Below are 19,728 nucleotides of genomic sequence, written 5' to 3'. Positions count from 1 at the left end.
GCTCATCAGTGGTGGAGATTTTAACGTAAACATGGTAGAGGAAAATAACTGTGTTCGTGACTTCAGCACAAAACTGGTTTCATCTAGTTTCATAAATGTGATTAAAACACCAACTCGAATTACATGTTCTACATCATCCATGCTAGATCTCATTGTTACGAATATTGACACTGAAATTTACAATGCAGGCACAGTTGCCTGCGACGTTAGTGATCACTGTACTACTTTCTTAACATATCGCATTGATTCACTGGACAGGAATGGGAAAAGGGAAACATTTTTTGTTCAGCGCATTAGTGAACAAAAGCTAAAGTCGTTCAAAAATGAAATCATGAACCAAAATTGGTCTGCCGTGCTAAAAAATGTGGATGCGAGTGACGCTTATAACGAATTCATAAATCGTTTTGTGTGCATCTATGCTAAACATTTCCCTTTGCAAACTATCGTGCCAACAAAAAGATTAAGAAACCATGGATCACTCGAGAACACTTATAAATGATCAAAAATAAAAATCGTCACTTTCATTCTTTCTTGCGTACACGTTCAAAAGAAACTCTAAAGGAACTTAAAATATTGCGGAATAAGCTAAACGCTGAGCTTCGGAGAGCCAAATCTTTGTACTATGAGCAGTTATTTGCAGATTGCGCTCTACAACGCCCGGATGCTGCATGGAAAGCAATAAACACTGTTCTGGGTCGTAAAACTAAAAGTTCTCTTCCGGATGTTTTAACACATGAAGGTGGTGAATTGAGCGGTAAAGCGCTTGCGGATTACCTTAACAATCATTTTGTGAGTATTGCAAATCCTTGTGACCATCCTCCAGATACAACTGGAATCTCCACTAGTACAATGAAAACAATATACCTTGAGCCTACTGATGAGCAGGAGATTTATAACACTTTCATGTTGCTCCGAAACAGTAAGGCGCTTGATATTGAAAACATTCAAATCATGCCGATAAAGTATGTATTGACCTTATTTACACCCGTACTAGTTTACATATTTAATTTAATACTGGATTCGGGCGTCTTTCCTGAAAAAATGAAATGTGCCAGGGTTTCTGTAATCTTCAAGGGCGGCGACCCAAACTTGGCAACAAACTATCGCCCAATTTCAGTCCTCCCTGTATTTTCTAAGGCACTAGAAAAAATTATTTTCCCTCGTATAACTAACTTCTTTGACAAAGAAAACCTAATAACAAATGCACAGTTCGGTTTTAGGAAGGCCAGATCGACGGAAACTGCTTTACTAACGTTAAAAGAAAATATTTTGCGAAACATAGAAAGTAATTTGTTCTCGTTGGCTGTTTTCATAGATTTCAGCAAGGCTTTTGACTGCCTGGACCATAGCATTCTTCTATCCAAAATACAAGCTTACGGGATCCGCGGCACGTGTCTAGCTTTGCTGAAGTCCTACCTCAGCAACAGGTTTCAGAGAGTGTTTGTCAAAAACTGCAGCTCATCCCTTTTTCCGATAAAGAGTGGCGTACCCCAAGGAAGTGTGTTAGGTCCGCTGTTGTTCAATACATACGTTAATTACTTGGTGAAGATTGACAATACAGTAAAACTAGTGATATTCTCCCATGCGGACTCCGGCCAGCGTCGCATCTCGCGATCACCATCTCCGCGCCGCTACAGTTCTCCGGGACCCAGCGACCAGGGCCAGTCTAGAAGTCCCCGTAGGGGAAACTAGACGCGGCAGCCTCTGGAGGTGCGGCTGCTCGACGACAAGAACGAGACCCTCCAACGCCGCCAGACACATCGCCAATGCCGTGCAACACACCGTCCTCGACGACCCACGAACGACAGCATGTTAAGACAAGCCGACAACCCGCCGCACTTCTTCGTAACCACGACGCTCTCTTCGACGCCGCATCCCTTCGACGCACCAAAGCCGCGATCGGACTCCTCGACAGTACCGCAAGACGCCACCACCGGCCGATTTAGACGTTTCAGTAGACGGCACAGCCGTAACTGCTTTAGTTGACACTGGTGCCGATTATTCTGTGCTCAGTAGACAGTTCGCCGCCGCGCTCAAAAAGGTTATGACAGCTTGGGACGGCCCGCAGTTACGTACCGCTGGGGGACATTTGATTACGCCGATAGGAATGTGCACGGCTAGGGTCACGGTGCAAGGGCAAACGTTCCCTGCAAGGTTTGTTGTCCTCGCTGATTGCTCTCGTGATGTTCTCCTGGGTATGGACTTCCTAACGGACAACGGAGCCATCATCGACCTGCAGTCACAGTCCGTCCAGTTTTCGACAGAGAATGCCATTGACACCACAGATGCCCTCCCGCCGGCGCTCCATATTCTTGACGAGCAAGTGACCGTGCCTCCCCGCTCCAGTATACTGGTGACTGTCGGTTCGCATACCATTCGAGACACTGAAGGTATAGTCGCGAGTAAACAACTTTTGCTTCTCGACCGCGGTATTGCAGTACCTCGGGCGGTCGTGTTTCTGGAAGACGGCAAAGTTGATGTACTCCTTACTAATTTCAGCAATGAGCACCAGCACCTGAACAAGGGGACGACTGTTGCTTACATAGATGCCGTCACTGATACCAAGTGCGCACAAAGCCTGACTCGTGTTTCACGACCGGATCCAGAGGACATAGTCGACGTCAAGTACGACATTAATCAGACATTGCCGCAACAACAACAAGGCATGCTGCGCGACCTGCTCAATCGCTACAGACACACATTTGCGTCGTCTCCGCGAGTCGGCAGGACACACCTTGCTACACATCGGATTATTACGGACGACACGACGCCACCACTGCGACAGTCACCCTACCGTGTTTCCTCTAGAGAACGCGTCGCCATCAGCACGCAAGTAAAGGAAATGCTTGATAACGACGTCATTCGACCATCTCGGAGCCCCTGGGCCGCACCTGTCGTGCTCGTAAAGAAAAAGGACAGAACATTGCGGTTCTGCGTTGATTACCGGCGACTAAATAACATTACTAAAAAGGACGTTTACCCTTTGCCCAGAATCGACGACGCTTTGGATCGTTTATGCAATGCCAAGTATTTCTCCTCCATGGATTTGAAGTCTGGGTACTGGCAAATAGAGGTAGACGAGAGGGACCGCGAGAAGACGGCATTCATCACACCAGACGGGTTGTACGAGTTCCAGGTCATGCCATTTGGTCTTTGCTCCGCCCCAGCGATCTTTCAGAGGCTTATGGACACAGTACTCGTGGACCTGAAATGGCACACTTGCCTCGTATACCTGGACGATGTGATCGTATTCGCCCCAACTTTTGACGAGCACCTTCGTCGCCTCGAGGCGGTGCTGCAGGCCATAAAATCCTCTGGACTCACTCTAAAAGCCGAGAAGTGTCACTTCGGTTACGAGGAGTTGAAGTTTTTGGGTCACCTCGTGCACCAAGAAGGGGTCCTTCCGGACCCTGAAAAAACCGTCGCCATCGCGAATTTCCCGCCGCCACGCGATCAGAAAGAAGTTCGGCGTTTCCTTGGCCTATGTGCGTATTATCGCCGCTTTGTGAAAAACTTCTCTAAAATCGCTGCGCCCCTTACCTACCTGACCAAGGCCGATGTCCAGTTCCAGTGGGAAGCGCCGCAATGATATGCTGATGATAGTACTATTCTTATTTCTGGCCCTAATGCTGATTGTTTAATCATGTAATGTAATGAATTTTCAGCTAAGTTATTTATCTTCATGGTCCAAGTTAAACAGACTTCAAATGAATTGCACTAAAATTAAAGCTATTATATTCCGTGCTAAAAACAAATTGGTTGAAATAAGTCACACTATAACCTATGAGCACCAAGAAACTGAAATCGTTGACAACCATAAAATATTAGGTGTACATTTTTTCTCGCATCTAACCTGGGATGCTCATATTGATCACCTTCGTAAAAAGCTTTCCTCGATTACAGGAGTTATATCGCGCTGTCGTACAGTACTTCCACCCAAGATAAAACTTCAAGTATATCATGCTTTGTTTAACTCCCATTTAAGATACTGTAGTCTAGTTTGGTGCACAACCACAAAAACAAATTTAAATAAACTCCTGGTTTTACAGAAAAAAATCATCTGTTACGTAGCAAATATTGAGCCCATGGAAACTACAAAGGGTGCATTTGAATCACTAAGTATCATAAGTGTAGACAAGCTGTATGAATTTCGCCTATTACAGTCAATCTACTTTTCCTCCCCTGAAGTTACTAACCTTCTAACGTCCTTGGCATCCTTAGAGCGACGAAATATTTGCGTGCAAACAAGAAATCTTGATGCGTGGGCAGTTCCTCATTTTCGTACATTTTATAAATATCAGTCGCTTACCCATAACCTTCCTACAATACTAAACAAATATGGACGCACAGAGGGCTTGAACAAAAAACAATTACATTGCTATTTCGTGCAGTTGTGATCCATTAATTTTTGTTTGTTGTTTCCGCGTATGTGCTTTTCAGTTGTTTTATTTTGGTTTCAGTTCATTACTGGCTGCTTTATGTGACTGACATCATTATTACTTGTCACAGTAACTGTTTTATTATTATTTCCCTATTACTGTCTACTTATGTACTATTGATCTATTATGTGTCTATTCATTACGCTGCTGCCTTGTAATGGTCTCTTGGGCCTCGTCAAGCTTTTGTGTAGCTTTTAGCCCAAGAGACCATCCAGTTGTTCTCTGAAAAATAAAGATGTAAAGATGTATATGTCTAAGGATAGATTTTGCTGAGTAAACTTAGATTGGGCTATGTATTAGTCTTGCAGTTGTCTCCAGGCAACCGACTGCTCTCTACTAAGGTCTTTGTGGGGAGGAGGGTAGGTCCTCCGGAGGGCTGGTTGGTGTTCTAAGATGGCTCCGTACCGTCTAGTGACTGCGTCCACTTCCCCTTCGGTGCGTGCCTCCCGGTTGGCGTATGCTCGGGCATTGGCGTCCGCACATTGGTTCCCTTTGACAGCCTCATGGCCTGGTGTCCACGTGATGAAGCACCTCGTAAAAGTGATTGTCCTCGCCTTGTGTATGTGAATGGCTGCAGTGGATATGCGTCCACTGCTGTATCTTCTGCACGCCTCTTGCGAGTCTGTAATGATGTGTACATGGGGCTCGTCCCTCTGCTGGGTGATGGCGAGTGCAATTGCTGCTTCCTCAGCCTCGAGGATGTTGTTGGTTTTTATCGAAGCGCAGTTGATTTCCCTGAGCTGGTGATCCGCCACGCTGGCTACCGAGCCGTATCGGTGTCTGTATGTTGTTGCGTCAACGTATAATACGTCTCTTGCCCTGGCGAAGCTTCTTTAGTGGAATTCAGATCTTGCCTTTCTTCTCGCCTTAAGTATATGTGGATGCATGTTTTTTGGAATCGGACTGATCTCAATGATCCTCCTGATTTTATTTGGAACGCTCTCTGTGCTATTGATTTGTTTCAAAGCGTCCCTCATGCCGAGCAACCGCAGCGTGTTTCTGCCTGTTGCGGACAGGATCAGTTTTGTTTTCTGCGCGAGAAGGTGGGCCTTAATATGTTCTTGTACTGTGTTGTTTATGCCCAGTTGAAGGAATTTCTCCGTCGAAGTGTTGACCGGCAGTCCGAGAGTGCATTTGTATGCTTTTCTAAGAATTGCCTCTAACTGTTCCTTTTCTTGCTCGAGCGGTGTTTGGTAGGAGACGCCGTATAAGATCCTACGAGGGCCTGTACTAGCCTACATGTGTCTTCCTCCTTCATACCTCTTCTTCTGTTGGAAATTCTTGCAGTCATCCTGGTGATCTGTGCTGGGGTATTTGTTAGCTGTCTGATCGTGTGATCAATACGACGGTTGCTTTGGATCCACATGCCGAGTATCCTAACTTTCGATACTTCCGGAACCTTCGTTTCCCCTATGTAGATATCTATGGAGTTTTGCAGATCATACCTTCGTCTGTGGACTCTGAGCACCTCGGATTTTTCAGGGGAGCATGCAAGTCCACAGTGTCGGGCGTATGCGTTGACCGTGTCTGCTGCTCGCTGAAGAAGCTCTTGTTTTGCTCCTAAGGATCCCCTTGACACCCAGATTGTGATATCATCTGCGTAGATGGCATGCCTGATTCCTTTAATTTCTTCGAGCGCCCTTGCTAAACCAATCATTGCAATATTAAAAAGCATAGGTGATAGCACAGAGTCTTGCGGTGTTCCTCCAGCACAGCCCTGTGACTGACGTTGTCGAAGGCTGCTTTAAGATCGAGAGCGAGCAAGATGTTTTCTCCATATTTTGGGACGGTAGTAAGCACCTCCTGCTTGATCTGCAGGAGAACCTCTTGTGTTGATTAAAAGGTCGCCCTCACTACCAACACACCCGAGGTGGACAAACATCTCTTACATCTTTGGGACGCCAGACAGGGCTTACTAAAAAGGTGGAAAAGGCAAAATCATAATAGGCGGCTCAAGCGTAAGATCGCTGAGGTCACCAGACAAGCCGAAGAATATGCGACAGAGCTCTCGAGGCGCGACTGGAACCAAAAGTGCAACGAACTTCAGGGGATTCTAGGTTGGGCTAAGACATGGGCCTTGCTAAGGGCTCTGTTAGAGTCAACCACGACAAAATCCGAAAGTCGTAAGATGACCCAAAGGATCGCGCACCAGTTGCAAGGCACTGACGAGGAAATGCTACAGGACATCAAGCAGCGTTATATCGGCAATGCAACACACGTCGACAGCAGCACGGGCGAAGCGAATCCCGCTCTGGACGAACCCCTTACCATAGAAGAAGTCAGACGCGCTGTGATGTCCGCCACAAAGAACACAACCCCAAGGAAGGATGGCATTTTCTAGTATCCTTTTCGAAATTCGGCTTGATCATTTGGCTGATTGAAGTCTATGGTTGTCCTGACTCTAGTAGCATTTACCTTAGAAAATACCTTGTAGGCAACAGACAGTAAGCGGATCGGTCAGCAATTCTTCAAGTTCTTGACGTCTCCTTTCTTATGAATTAAGATAATGTTTGCGTTCTTCCAAGCATCTGGTACTCTCGAGGTCGCAAGGCATTTCGTATATAGGGTGGCTACTTTTTCTAGCACGATTTCTCCTCCGTCCTTCAACAAATATGCTGTTACGTAATCCTCTCCAGCCGCTTTCCCCCTTTGCATTGATTCTAAGGCTTTCTTTACTTCCTCTTTCTTTGCTGGCGGGATGTCCGATTGCTGTGCTCGACTGTCCCTCTCAGTAACTTGATGATTACATTCGGTACTGTACAGATTTGTGTAGAACTCTTCGGCTACTTTGACTATCTTATCCATATTGCTAATGACATTGCCCTCTTTGTCTCTTATCGCATGCATTTCGTTTTTACATGTGCCCAGTTTTTTCTTCACTGCTTTTAGGCTATATCCGTTGTTTAGAGCATGCTCGATTTTCTCCATGTTAAACTTTTTATGTCGGCTACCTTGCTCTTATTTATTAACTTTGATAGCTCTGCTAGTTCTATCCTGTCTGTGGAGCTAGACGTCCTCATGCTTTGGTGTTTCTTAATCACATCTTTAGTCTTGTGAGAGAGCTTGCCGGCATCCTGTCGAACCATCCTATCACCTACTTCTACGGTGCACTATGTAATGAGAACTCTGAGATTATCATTCATTGTTTCAATACTATGGTCATCTTTTTCAGTTAAAGCGGAAAATCTGTTCTGCAGCGAAATCTTTAGTTCTTCTACCTTCCCTCTTAACGCTCACTCATTAATAGCCTTCGGAGTCACTAGATTCCTCCGTTCCCTCGTGAAATCTAAGCTAATACGAGACCTTACCGTTCTGTGGTCGCTACAACGGACCTTTCTGAGGACCTCCACATCCTCTATAATGCCAGGGTGAGCGCACAGTATGAAGTCTATTTCTTTTTGTGTCTCACCGTTGAGGCTCTTCCACGCTCACTTCCTGTTTGCTCGTTTGCAGAAGAAGGTATTCATGAACCTTAAATTATTTCTATCGGCGAACTCTACTAATAACTCTCCCCTACTATTCTTAGAACCTATGCCATAGTCACCTACCGCCTGGTCTCCGGCCTGCTTTCTACCTTATGGGGTCACTCCGCGTGCAGCCGGCCGGGAAGGCCAGCTTCCGTGCCAGCTATGCGCGGGCGCTCTGGTGTCCCGAACCCGTGGCGCAAAGTCACAGCCACGGCGGGTTCGGACGAAGTAGGGAACGCTAGGAAACAGTTTATTAACCTAGCGCAAGGCAAAGCACACTAGGGAAGAATGTTCTATCCGATAATATATGGTTCAGCAGCTTACCAAGTCGTCGTCGACCGGCGTTGGATAGTCCGAGAGGCGCGGGCAGGAAGCGGGATCGGCGGGGCGGTCGGGCGAGGCAAAGCGGCAGTAGCACCGCGGCGAGAAGAGACCTCGTTCCCGCGCGAGCTCTCCTTAAACCCCTACGACATTGCCTCCCCCCTCTCCCCTCGCCCGGCGGCGTGCGCTTTCGTCGCGTGACTCGGCGCGGGAGCGATGAAGGATATTTGTATATCCCACAACCTATCTTCTCATCAAGGTCGCATTAAAGCTTTTCGATAGATCGAGGCAAAGAATTCGAGCAAGACATGTATGTACAATTACAGAAAACTTATTTTTCACACATGTTCCTTCTTCAAGAAACACTCCACTAACAGTTCTTGATTGCCATGAAGGCAGCTTTGTGGACGGAGAAATAGATGGATATATGCTCGACTTGCTGCACCAATGCCTGATTCTCAAAAGACGAGGTGTGTGCAAGTATTTCGCGAGGTTGTCACAGCTCTGGGAGCCATTACGAGCTAGATGAACGGGATGTTCTCCGCATAAGTGTTAAGAAATTCCTACTTGTCTTTATGTCTACATAATTGTCGCCACCCACTCTGCCACCCTTGCTGGTGGCAGCGTTTCTGGCACAACGTTGTCAATGCCAAAGCCTGCAGCGCAGATCTGTCACTACCGCCGCCACGTAGCTTAAAGCACGATTGAGGTGTCCACTTTTTCAAGAGGGGAGTTATGCGCCTTCCCTCTAGTTCAGGTGTCCACCGAGTTGTGTGAGACAGTACTTCGCATTTCCTTTCCTCAAAAACCAATTTACAAATTTTACCCTCCTCTTTCCAAGCCCCGGCACTATTGTTTTCGCAGCTGTGGGAGACAGATACTGCGCATTTCCTTTCCTGAAAAAAATACCGCAGACACTTTGGAAATTGTAAAGTGTGCTTGACACAAGCCTTGTGGTCAACCCACTGCCGCTTCCCGAACCGCTTGGCTAGGAATCACAGTGCCGCTTCCGAGCCATGCGTCTCGCTCACTCGACTGCAACGAGACGTCTGGCGAAGGAGCGGTGGTGTAGCTGCCGGCGCCTACGCGCGCGCGCTCGTTTCTATGGCTACTGTGTGACGTCACGGTTGCTATGCACAGCTACGCCCCCACTGGCGTTCCGGTTGCTAAGGAGGGGAGGAGGTTGCGCTTTTACTTTCTCTTTTCCAAGCTCCCGCTCCATTGCTTTCGCAGCTTAAAGGGTGTCCACTGCTAGTTACAACGAACAACCGCGACACCGCGATACGCAGAAACGGATTCTTAAGAGATGCGCTCTAAAATGGCATGTATAAGCTTCTACACGCTGGTATAGTTCAGGTCACTGGATCCATGCGGGGCTGTCGGGTAGGCGATCCAAATTCAGGAGGGCGAGCCTGGCTGCTTCTGAGCGGGCGATTGCTGCTACAACGTTTGGGTGTAGGCGGAGTGAGCAAGTAGGAAGCGTCGCCCAGGACAAACCGGGTGGCGCTTTCACTGCGTGCAAGCGAGTATCCGAACTGACAGCGGTAGGCTCTATGCGGACTCGCAGGCAGAGCAGGGTGACAGCCAGCGGAGGGAATGGCGGCATACTTGCGCTCAAGAGCTTCGTATACGCTTGCAAGGTCGAATACGATGGGTTGGCCACGAGGTCTGCTTTTGTATGAGCAGGCTGTGGTACCGGCGACGCAAAAGCAGCGACTTATGTCGCAGGGCGTGCGGATTGCTGTTACCCTCACGGGCTGTAAGGCACTCAAGGAGCGAAGACGGTGGCGGGGTAAGAGACTTATCGAGCCGGCCGCAGTGATGAGAGCTGAGGCTGTGCTGGCCGCCGCGTAGTAAGTGAAGGTAAAATAGGAGTTCGGACGGCATGGCCAGAATTGGCTGGAAGAGATGGTGCAGACACCACCGGCTGCTGTGAATGTGACGCACAGAGGTGTCTCGACGCCTCGCGGAGAGCAAGCAGGAGCTGCTGTGGTTGTTTCAGCTGGCATGGTGGCACAGGCATTGATTGCGGCGTCCCATGTATAACCAGCGGTGTGGCGCGATTGAGGCGGGTTGTCCGGCGCAACTGGCTAGCGTTGAGGGTTTGTGTGGCTGGTGGCAAGAGGCAGAGGGGACCGCGTAGCAGGCAGGGATGGAGGTGTCGATGAACTGTGCGTGGAAGGCGATGGGGAACCACAGGTCGAAGAACGAGTGGAAGGCGATGGGGCCCTCGGCGAGTGGTACCTCAGCCGGCAGTAGTGCGAGTAATCACGGGGGTGCGACGAAGGCTGACCTGGAGCTGCAGTCGTACAGATGCTTGCAGCCGTATTGGCATCCGTTGCCACTGTGTGCGGCGGAGTGCTGACAGCGGGGTGGTGGAGTGGACCGCCGTAAAAAAGGAAAAATGCGTCCTTCAGTCCATCAAACAGGTTGTCATCCGGCGGTGCAAAGTCGAGCTGGTCAGAGATGTTATCGGGCAGCTCCCACTTGACGAGGAGGAACCGCCAAATCTGGGACGACACGCCATTGACGACATGCCATTGACGTACAATGAGCCATTGACATATAACTGGGCCTCCACTTGCGCGGATCATACAATAGGGTTGTGCGGGCGCAATGGCCACGGCTGTACTCGGGTTGGTTGTTTGGTTGGTTTGTGGGGGTTTAACGTCCCAAAGCAACTGAGGCTATGAGGGACGCCGTAGTGAAGGGCTCCGGAAATTTCGACCACCTGGGGTTCTTTAACGTGCACTGACATCGCACTGTACACGAGCCTCTAGAATTTCGCCTCCATCGAAATTCAGCCACCGCAGCCGGGATCGAACCCGCGTCTTTCGGGCCAGTAGCCGAGCATCATAACCACTGAGCCACCACGGCGGCCACGGCCGTACTCGGGATGGGTACCGGGGCGGGATCGGGCGCCACTCATCTTGCGGTAGGTTCACGGCGAGGCAGGAACTCGAAGGTGTAACGGCGGTGCACCGGTTGAGAGAGCGTCCAGGCTGTCCTAGGTCACCAACTATATGGCGTACAGTGGTAACAGAAGCGGTGCGGCCATGTTTATTTGAGCTGATTCCGTTCCATGGACGAAGGCGGTTTGTGCAAGCCATGAAGAGCTGAAGATGATGGCTGCCGTTCGAGCCGGGCGCCTAACCTGTTCTGTTCTGCTCGTGTTCGCCAAGCTCTTTTTCGCGCTAGCAGAAGCGGTGGCGCTATAAGCTTTTAAATTACAAGACAGAATAATTAGGAGAAGATGGAAAGTGCTTTTATCCGATATTTTATTAGGTTTTTCGTTAATTTTGCTGCATCTCTCTGTGTAGCTCTTCCTTTTTATTTTTTCGGAAAAGTCAAGCCAAGTGACCTGTTTCCAATCCTGAAAAAATACTCAGCACGCATCACTTTTTTCATGTCCTGTTTTACGGTCCTGAACATGCGCTCAGTAAAGTTCTCCCAAACGTAGTCTAAGATTGTGATGTTCTTTCGGTGCTCTTGGTAGTAGTCGGAGAGGCAATCAGCAATGGGCGTCTTATTTTGGAACTGGCTAAAGTTGAACTTCTGGAAAGGTGGAGAAGCAACTGTGGTCACCATGAATTCCGTAACTCGAACTTCTGAGACAGTCAGGACTGAAATGCAATCAAGAATGAAAGGTTACATTTCCAGCTTTTGGTTGCGTGACAGATGTTTGATCAGAACCTAAAAGGTACTTCCTAAAAGTTGAACCTAGAAAAATCTCACCAAAGGTGTTTACTTTTGCATCTTTTGCATCCTACTGTCTTCAGAAACATGCTGGGCTGCGCAGTTGTTGCGTGCTTCCTGGCAATTTACGACCCCGTTTCTGGTACCCTTTGCACACAATTTACAATGCGCAGCCTTTGGCTGTAAGCGGCCAGAAAATGAATGGTGGCATTAGAGATTCCGTTGCTGTGTCTTAGTTCAGTGGTCGCCCAGTGCGCTTTGAGGTATAACCATACATTTTCTCAGTGAGTTGCCTTAAAAGTTGCCAAGCGCAGCATGATACAAAGAAGCTTTGGAATAAAGTGCATGCGTACTTTTGTGCTGAGCTGTCATGCCTTGGGCCCAGTGGTCACGCCAAGAGCCGGTTATCGTTTAGCGCACCGCGTATTTGGGCCTATCACAGATTCAACCGCCAATTCAAAAGCAATGCTAGCTCTCACGCTCACGCCGCTGCATTCGCCGCACTGCTCTGAATACGCCCGTATCTCCGGCGCTGCCTGCTGCTCCCCGGCTGCGAGTATAAACTGCCTTAAGTAGGCTCCCGGTCCCTTTCCTCGGATGATAAGGAGCGGGCTGCTTGGGCGGCTTTTGAGGGCTGTAATAATGTGTTATGGTGCAAGTTTACGTCAGCCAGTTTACACTCGTGCCGGGGAGCAGAAACCAACGCCAGAGACCGCAGCACCGTCCCTCAGCTGCGAGCACAAAACCACCAGCGGCGTGGCTTGCCACTTAATCCTGACGAAATCTGTACGTAAATCACGAAACAAGAGGTAGACCAACAAACATTTTGCGGCAATCTTAACATTGTGTTTAAGCTCTGTTTTCCGGTGTAAGCAATAACATCATCTGGCGATAAACATTTTTGAACAGAGCTCTTAAAGCTCCACCGTACCGTTCTCTGCATCGGTAGATCTGTACATTAGACAGGATAAGTGCTGAAGTTTTTCGACCATTTATTATAGGTATTGCTGCATGGTCTAGTTGTAGCATTCTCTTCTATGCTTGTCTATTACCAGCGCTTGTTATATTCCTGAAGAAGATGAACGGAAACTAACAAGCCTAACTCGCACCTTAATTTTAGACCTTTAATACGTGCTGCCATGGGGACTTGAAGTCTAAAGTTTATTCAAAGAAACCGAAATACTTTAGTATATGGTTGCAGTTCCAATTTCCGACTTTGTTTTTGGTTTTTGTCCACGTTGTACAGTGAGAATGTATCGTGGTATGCTAGAATGAGCTACTATGATCGCAGACAAGTCCCATCGTGTGCAGGCTTTATCAGGAAATTTAAATTTTCTGTGTACGCCTTGTTCTTGTGTTCTCGTGTTGTGCTTACTCCTAGAACTATGCGCACAATGAGCCTCCAAGCTGTAGATATCAGGTTTTTTTCGTTGTGTCTCCTCTCAAGAATGTATGGTGAGGGAGAAAGCGCTTTCAATTCAATCCTGAGGTGTGGGATAGGAGTCGTAAGAAATTTTAAAAGCAGCCAGAGCACAGATATATAGGTGCAAAAGCTACTTAACTTAGAGCGGCAGGAGTTGGTCAAAAGGAAAGGGCCTCAGAGTGGTGGAAATTAGCGATAAAGATATCTTTTCTGATCCCGTGTTAGAGTAAAAACACTGGGGAACCCTGCAGGATCCTTGTTCCGTTTCGTTGCTAAAGTACTGAAAAGTAGTACCCAGGAAAAACTTTTCGGTTGCCAAAAAAAAAAAAAAAACACGATCCTGTCTACCAAGTACAGCAGCAGAAATTAACCGCCGGATCGATGCACAATAGGCTACATTATGAATTTAGGCGCCCCCCCCCCCCCCATCTGAGCAGTACCATTTCAAGGAAATATAGGTTTCACTCCATTTGTGGACGTTGTCATTTTCTTGCGTTCAAGCATATTAGCCCTTGTATTGATTAAGATGCTCAGTGATGGCGAGCTAACTTAAAAAGAGCGACGTATTTGCACGAGGGAACGCTGAGTTTATATACCAATGGAGAGTTTTTCAAACAAATCCGGTTTAAAAAGGCTGACAGTTTACCTCCTTCAAAACTAAACGCTTTAATGGGCACTCTGTGGAATCGGCGAAAGCATGAAACAAACATGAGACATAGTTAGGCTCATGCTCATGCGCTTCGTCATATTCCGGCTCCCATGCAGTTAAGGAAAACTTGGAATTGTCGAATCGTATAAACAAATGGCTTCCACGTCACCTATCACAACAGATTCCATTTTAAGCTTTGGTAGGCGATGCTTGCATGCGGACATCCAGGCCTGTGCCGTTCAGGAACAAGAAAGATTTGGAACGTTACGCTTGCTCAGATAATCGCCCATTCCCGCAATAGCTAACGTAAACGTTTATTTTTAAATATTATCTCCCCCTTTCACAAGATTCTTTACTACTTGACGGCACAGCACAGTGCCGTACTCGGGACGTGTAGGACACTACTCTTAGTATTTACTTTTATTGCCTACGCTAACCAATGTGGACCTTTGGTCAAACTGCTACCGCGCCGTTCATTATAACAACTTAAGCGCTTTCGGAGACACCAATTATGTGGCTTCGGCTGGAGAGAACTCATGTTCGGCGAAATCATAGCATATTACCAACTCCGCCGCAGGAACTACGCAGCCCCCCCCCCCCCCCCCCCGTTCCCCAAAGACCCGACTATATGACAAAACATGCAAGACCGCGCGCTTCTCAAAGCAACTCGACCCAATAAGATCTGGCCCGAGCGATACCCCAGTAATCCATGTCCGGCCCGAGGCGAGGTTCTCTACGTGCTCCACATAGTATTGAACTGCCCCGAGCAACATAGATCATATAATTCTTCCACCCCACCCTTTTCCTCTAATCATGAACCTCCATCAGCTCTGATCACGTAACCACTAGGCTCCTACACCGCCATGGTTAAAGGATCCTCGGTTCCAGCGTCCCGCTCTTCCCCTACACTACCCTCTCCATCCCTGACTGACGAGAGCCGCCCGTTCGACCTCCGGCTCCCTATGCTCGAACGCCAGCAGCGAGAGCAGCAGCGCATTTCCCACGACCTACAACAGCAGATCCATGCCTTGACCCACTTCCTCTCTTACCTCCCAGCTTAGAAAGCTAAATGAGCACCTTGCCACACTCACCACTCCCTCCTCCACCGCCCAGGTCGCCCCTTTGTCTGATCTTGTCGAAACCACCACACAGGCACACCACACTCGCTTGGTTCACCTGGAGACTTATTTCTACTGGCCGTTGTATCTAAGTTCGCCTCATGGAGCACAAGAATCTGGCAGCTGTTATATCAGGCCCTGGACACTTGACGGCACACTGCCAACTATGTAAGCACGATGAAAAAACTTGTACCCCTTTGTTTGAGCAGACACGTGCGATACATGTAAGTGCAGACCAGAAAGAGCGGGAGGCATTAGAAGCCTTTCTTAGTCACATGGAAAGGCAATTGTGTGTGAGCAAACCACATGTTTATATTTGTACTAAAGAATTGAACTTTCTTTGTACTAAAGGATTGAGGTTCCTGTATCGGGAAGTGCCGTCACGCATGTGATTTCATTGTGGATTTTTTTGCACCTGATTGTCACCTATAAATTCATCGTATTTTTCGGAAATAAAGTCAGTTGATGCTTAGCGCCTGTGCTGTGTTCTTCTACCCTGTGGTCCATGTTTTTTGGCGCTACGACTATGTCCTCTCAGTATAGAATTTCGTCTCAATCGAAATTCGACCGCCGCGGCCGGGATCAAACCCGTGTTTTTCGATTCAGCAGCCGAACTTCATAACCACTGAGCCACAATGGCGGCTGTCATAATAAAGGTTTTTAGGTGTATAGCCTTTAGATTAATGGCTCTTTAGGTGAAGGCCTTCAACGTAAATGCTTTCAGGTTAAAGTCCTTCATGTTGAAGCATTGAAATAATTTGCTTTTGTGGTAAAGGCCTTAGGGTAGACTGGCTGAAGATAAAAGGCCTTTCGGGAGAAAAGAATTCATGGTAAAAACCTTGGCAGCAAAGGTGTTTAGGTGAAATGACTTTAGGTCAGCAGCCTTTATGGTTAAGGCTTTAAGGCCAAAGTAAAACGCTTTGCTCATTCTAACCACGTATGTTTCAACGCGCATTGACCTTTTTTTAAGATCTACAATTTCAATACGGTTTTGAAAACGCTTTGCTCATTCATCATCATCATCATTTATCACCATTTATTTACCCTTAAGGGCCCTTGGCTTAGGGCATTACATAAGGGGGGGGGGAAAGGTCGTTTCATAATCAGTGGTCAGTAAAATCAACAAGAAATACAAAGTACAGGATACATGGTCAACATTAACATTATCAAAATATTAACATGAGAAAGACACAGCAGCTCAAGAAAAACTTGAGATGAGAAAAAAAAACAAAAAAACACATGCACATACTTCCATCCACCTATGTTTCATAGCGCATTGACCATCCACGTAAAGTGGACATTCCACCTTGTCACACTACCACTCGCTAAAATTCTTTAATTCCAACTAAATGATCCGAGTGGAATCACTAGCCAACAGATATGGCACTCACCGATGATCTCGAGCATTTTAAGAAAAAGTTAAGTGTCTGCTTTTCTTCCTCATGACATGTGTGCCCTTCGGTTAGGAGTGCCACATGAACTCTATGCTGCTGATTTGTAGTTTATCTGGTAGTTTGTTGTTCTCTTTTTCTCATTTTTTTCTTCTTCTTCTAGCTTCCCATGGAGGTGCACAATTGTTGAAATCAGTAATACTCATTGCAGTGATCAATCTGTAGTAATGCAACCTGTGAATGTAACCTATTTCTTGTTATGTGCGCTATTGTACGTCTTGTTCCACTTCCACAATAATGCCCGCCAGGACATGAGGGTATTTCAAACATTTAAATCATTAAAGAACTAAATATATTATTTCGCATTCGCGGCACGTAAGGACATTAACTTCCCACTATAACATTTTTTTAATATCTGCTTATTTCCTGTTTCTGGCATTCATAATGCACCATCGCTTTCTTGGCTGGAGTCTGGAAAAAACTTCTCACGGCCTGAAGGCACCTATCTGACCTGCATAAATAAAATAAACATGGCCGTGACTACGCCGCTCCTGGGTTTCAAATCTACGGTGGCACGAACAGGTCAGCTTCGCCGGCCACTGCACGAGAACACCACGCTATCGCTGCAACCGATCACCCCTTGTGTTGAGCTGACACTCTCTCTCGCTGTGCGTTGCATGCCATCATATTCATCAACTTCCATCCGTGCGGAACGTTTCCAGACGACATCCTATCGCACTGCCCTCTCAAGGTCTGCCTTGGCTGGGATAACCTCAGAGGGCCTCGCTGGCGCCCGGAGAGGCACGCTCGGCTCGTCGCAACTTCTGTGAACGCAACGTCATACGCTCTCGTCGACGGTTTCCTGAAGAGAGCGGTGTCGAGTCGAGGGGAGTTTTTCGGTTGGCATGCCTAAAGGTTATGGCTCTTGCCATCTCACGAACCATTTATCGTTAGACACACGGGCGCCTGTCACCCCAACAGCTGCCGGCGTTGTCCGGCAGTCCTGCGCCCACATATAGATTCCGGTCACTAGCCACCCTTCCTACCCTGACCATTAATGCGACGGAGCGATGCATATCCTGCTACCATACAATGTGCGTCATGCTGGCTCATCGACCCTTACACTCATCAAATACCATATGGAAACTCTAAAGGAATGCTCGTGTTGAGCACGGATTACCTTAATACGCCAAGTGTTGCAAAGAAACGCGATAAAAGGCCTAGAAGATAAGAAATACACAAAGAAATGGTACCATGAGTCCAGGCACTCTTTACGTGTAGTTTCCTCGTGTGCTCCTTTTGCTCTCGCCATTTTTATCAGTTTCGTTTGGCGTGGTATCTGCCACTAGCCTGCGAGCACATTTTGTGACCAGCTTTTGTCAGTATAGATTCGTGAGCTGAACGCAGAAACCATTGAAAGGCATTCTTTTTCTGCACTTTGTTGCATTCATTCTGGCATTGTTAATGCTGATTGTCATTTTTATGCTACAAGGGCAACTGGGGCCAAATAATGCCATGACAAAAGGTATTTTTCTTCTTCTCAAGGTTGTCTCAAAGACCGATTACCCAAGCATTTCACCCAAACAAAACCAAGCACCAGGCCAGGGGAATGCTTCTACCCGTGGTATCACCGGTGGGTATACCCGGCGGCAGTGGGGATCGAGCCCCGCATATCCCGCAAGAGAGGCAGGTGTTCAAAACACTAGACTACCGGTCCGATTTCTCACAGTATTAGTCCAAGAACTACACAAGGTTGGATTCGTCTCCCTGATTTGCATCTCGCATCCTACTCTTTCAATAAGTGCTAACTCACCGTCAAGTCTAACCACAAAAAAAGTCAAAACCTGATAAAAGCCATTACTCTCGCCTTCCTGAAGTCTCTTCCCTTCGAGTGTCATTCACAATCTTATGTTTCAATATTCATAACGATATGTTCACAATAATCATTGGTTCACAACACTCAAGAGAAGTGAATAGTGAAAATAGAATGGGGTATAGAAAAATAAATGACGCCTCTTTCAAATGGTAAAGCATGCGGTGCGATGCAGTGGAGGCTTTGCAATTAGCCGGCGAGTCATTGGTGATGGCAGCCGCAATAGTAGTTCTGCCGTGTTTCTGGGGTGCTTGACATCCCTACGCCTTCACACACTTCGTTTCTGCGAGCTGCGTTGGGCGGCGCGCTTCGTCAGCTCGGATGTCTGGCAGGTTTAATAGCTACCGCTATCAACCGCTCTTGTGGGTGACGAGCACGCTCAGTGACCTTTGCTACTTGGGTTTCTTGGCTTGCCTTAGCTGTCTGCCGCTGTTCGTCCGCCTTAGCGACGCGCTCGGTCCCCCTGGTCACCTTATCATCTCCGTGCGGAGGCACATAAAGCAGCTGTTGGCTGCACAGGTAAGTCATCCTACTTGACCCTTCTGCTGCTGCCACATTTTTAGCAGTGCTGCCGGCTATCATTAAAAAGCACACAAAAGGCTGGCGAAGAAGATGACGAGAACAACTTAATGTCTAACAAGAGCTGCATATCAGTTACAATAGATACTGCGATACACGGCGGCGATCACCAAGACATTTTCTGGGATGTTCTTTGAATAAGGACTGCTTGGAAGAAACGCTTTCATTTGAATTGACGAGCAGTAGGTTACCTAACTGCACTACGCTTAGTTGATGCACATTACATGGTATTTTTTCTTATTAGGCTCGAGCTCCTTTAGGAAAGCATACATAACTAAATGGGTGCGGCAGCAATGCCAAGATGCTTCGTTCAAACCCGTTCTTGTTTGCAACACAGGTTTCGCTTGGTTTGCTGATGGCTTCTTCCGAACCTTCTTCGACGACTTCTACAAGCAATTCTACGACGGAATTGTTCCGGCTGCCTGTGATACCGTGTCCTGACTGGGACTTTCATCTAATACCAGCTGGAGCTAACGACTACTCCGCCCCCCACCCTCCGAAGAGTGCAACGCTATCTGTGGGATCGACCATGACGTCACGAGATGGCTACTTAAGGAACAGTTTCTGCGACGGAACCTTTAGTGGGTGCAGAAGAACTGCCAAGATGCTTCTTTCAAACCCGTTCTAGTTTGCAACCCAGGTGGCGTATTCGCCAACTGCAGCCTGTACACCCACATGGCTTGAAACCACGGTGAATTGATCACGGTGACTGAAGATTGTCACAACGGCTTACCTAAAAGGGATAATAAATCCTCTTAAACGGCGTTATATG

The 19,728-nt window shown here is 47.5% G+C and overlaps 1 protein-coding gene across 1 annotated transcript in view; it reads left to right on the top strand.

Annotated features, from left to right (window-relative positions):
* LOC149325327 (uncharacterized) overlaps nt 1-19,397 on the top strand; it is a 75,113-nt gene extending 55,716 nt beyond the window's left edge. Inside the window, exon 3 of the mRNA XM_089564234.1 lies at nt 19,294-19,397. Coding sequence (XP_089420360.1) covers nt 19,294-19,397 — 104 coding nt within the window. The remainder of the gene's footprint in view (nt 1-19,293) is intronic.
* Nucleotides 19,398-19,728: the final 331 nt, after the last annotated feature.

Source organism: Amblyomma mixtum, chromosome 10 (assembly GCF_055824585.1).
Source record: "Amblyomma mixtum isolate Tamu chromosome 10, ASM5582458v1, whole genome shotgun sequence".
Lineage (NCBI taxonomy): Eukaryota > Metazoa > Arthropoda > Arachnida > Ixodida > Ixodidae > Amblyomma > Amblyomma mixtum.
This window is presented reverse-complemented; position numbering and strand designations above follow the sequence as displayed.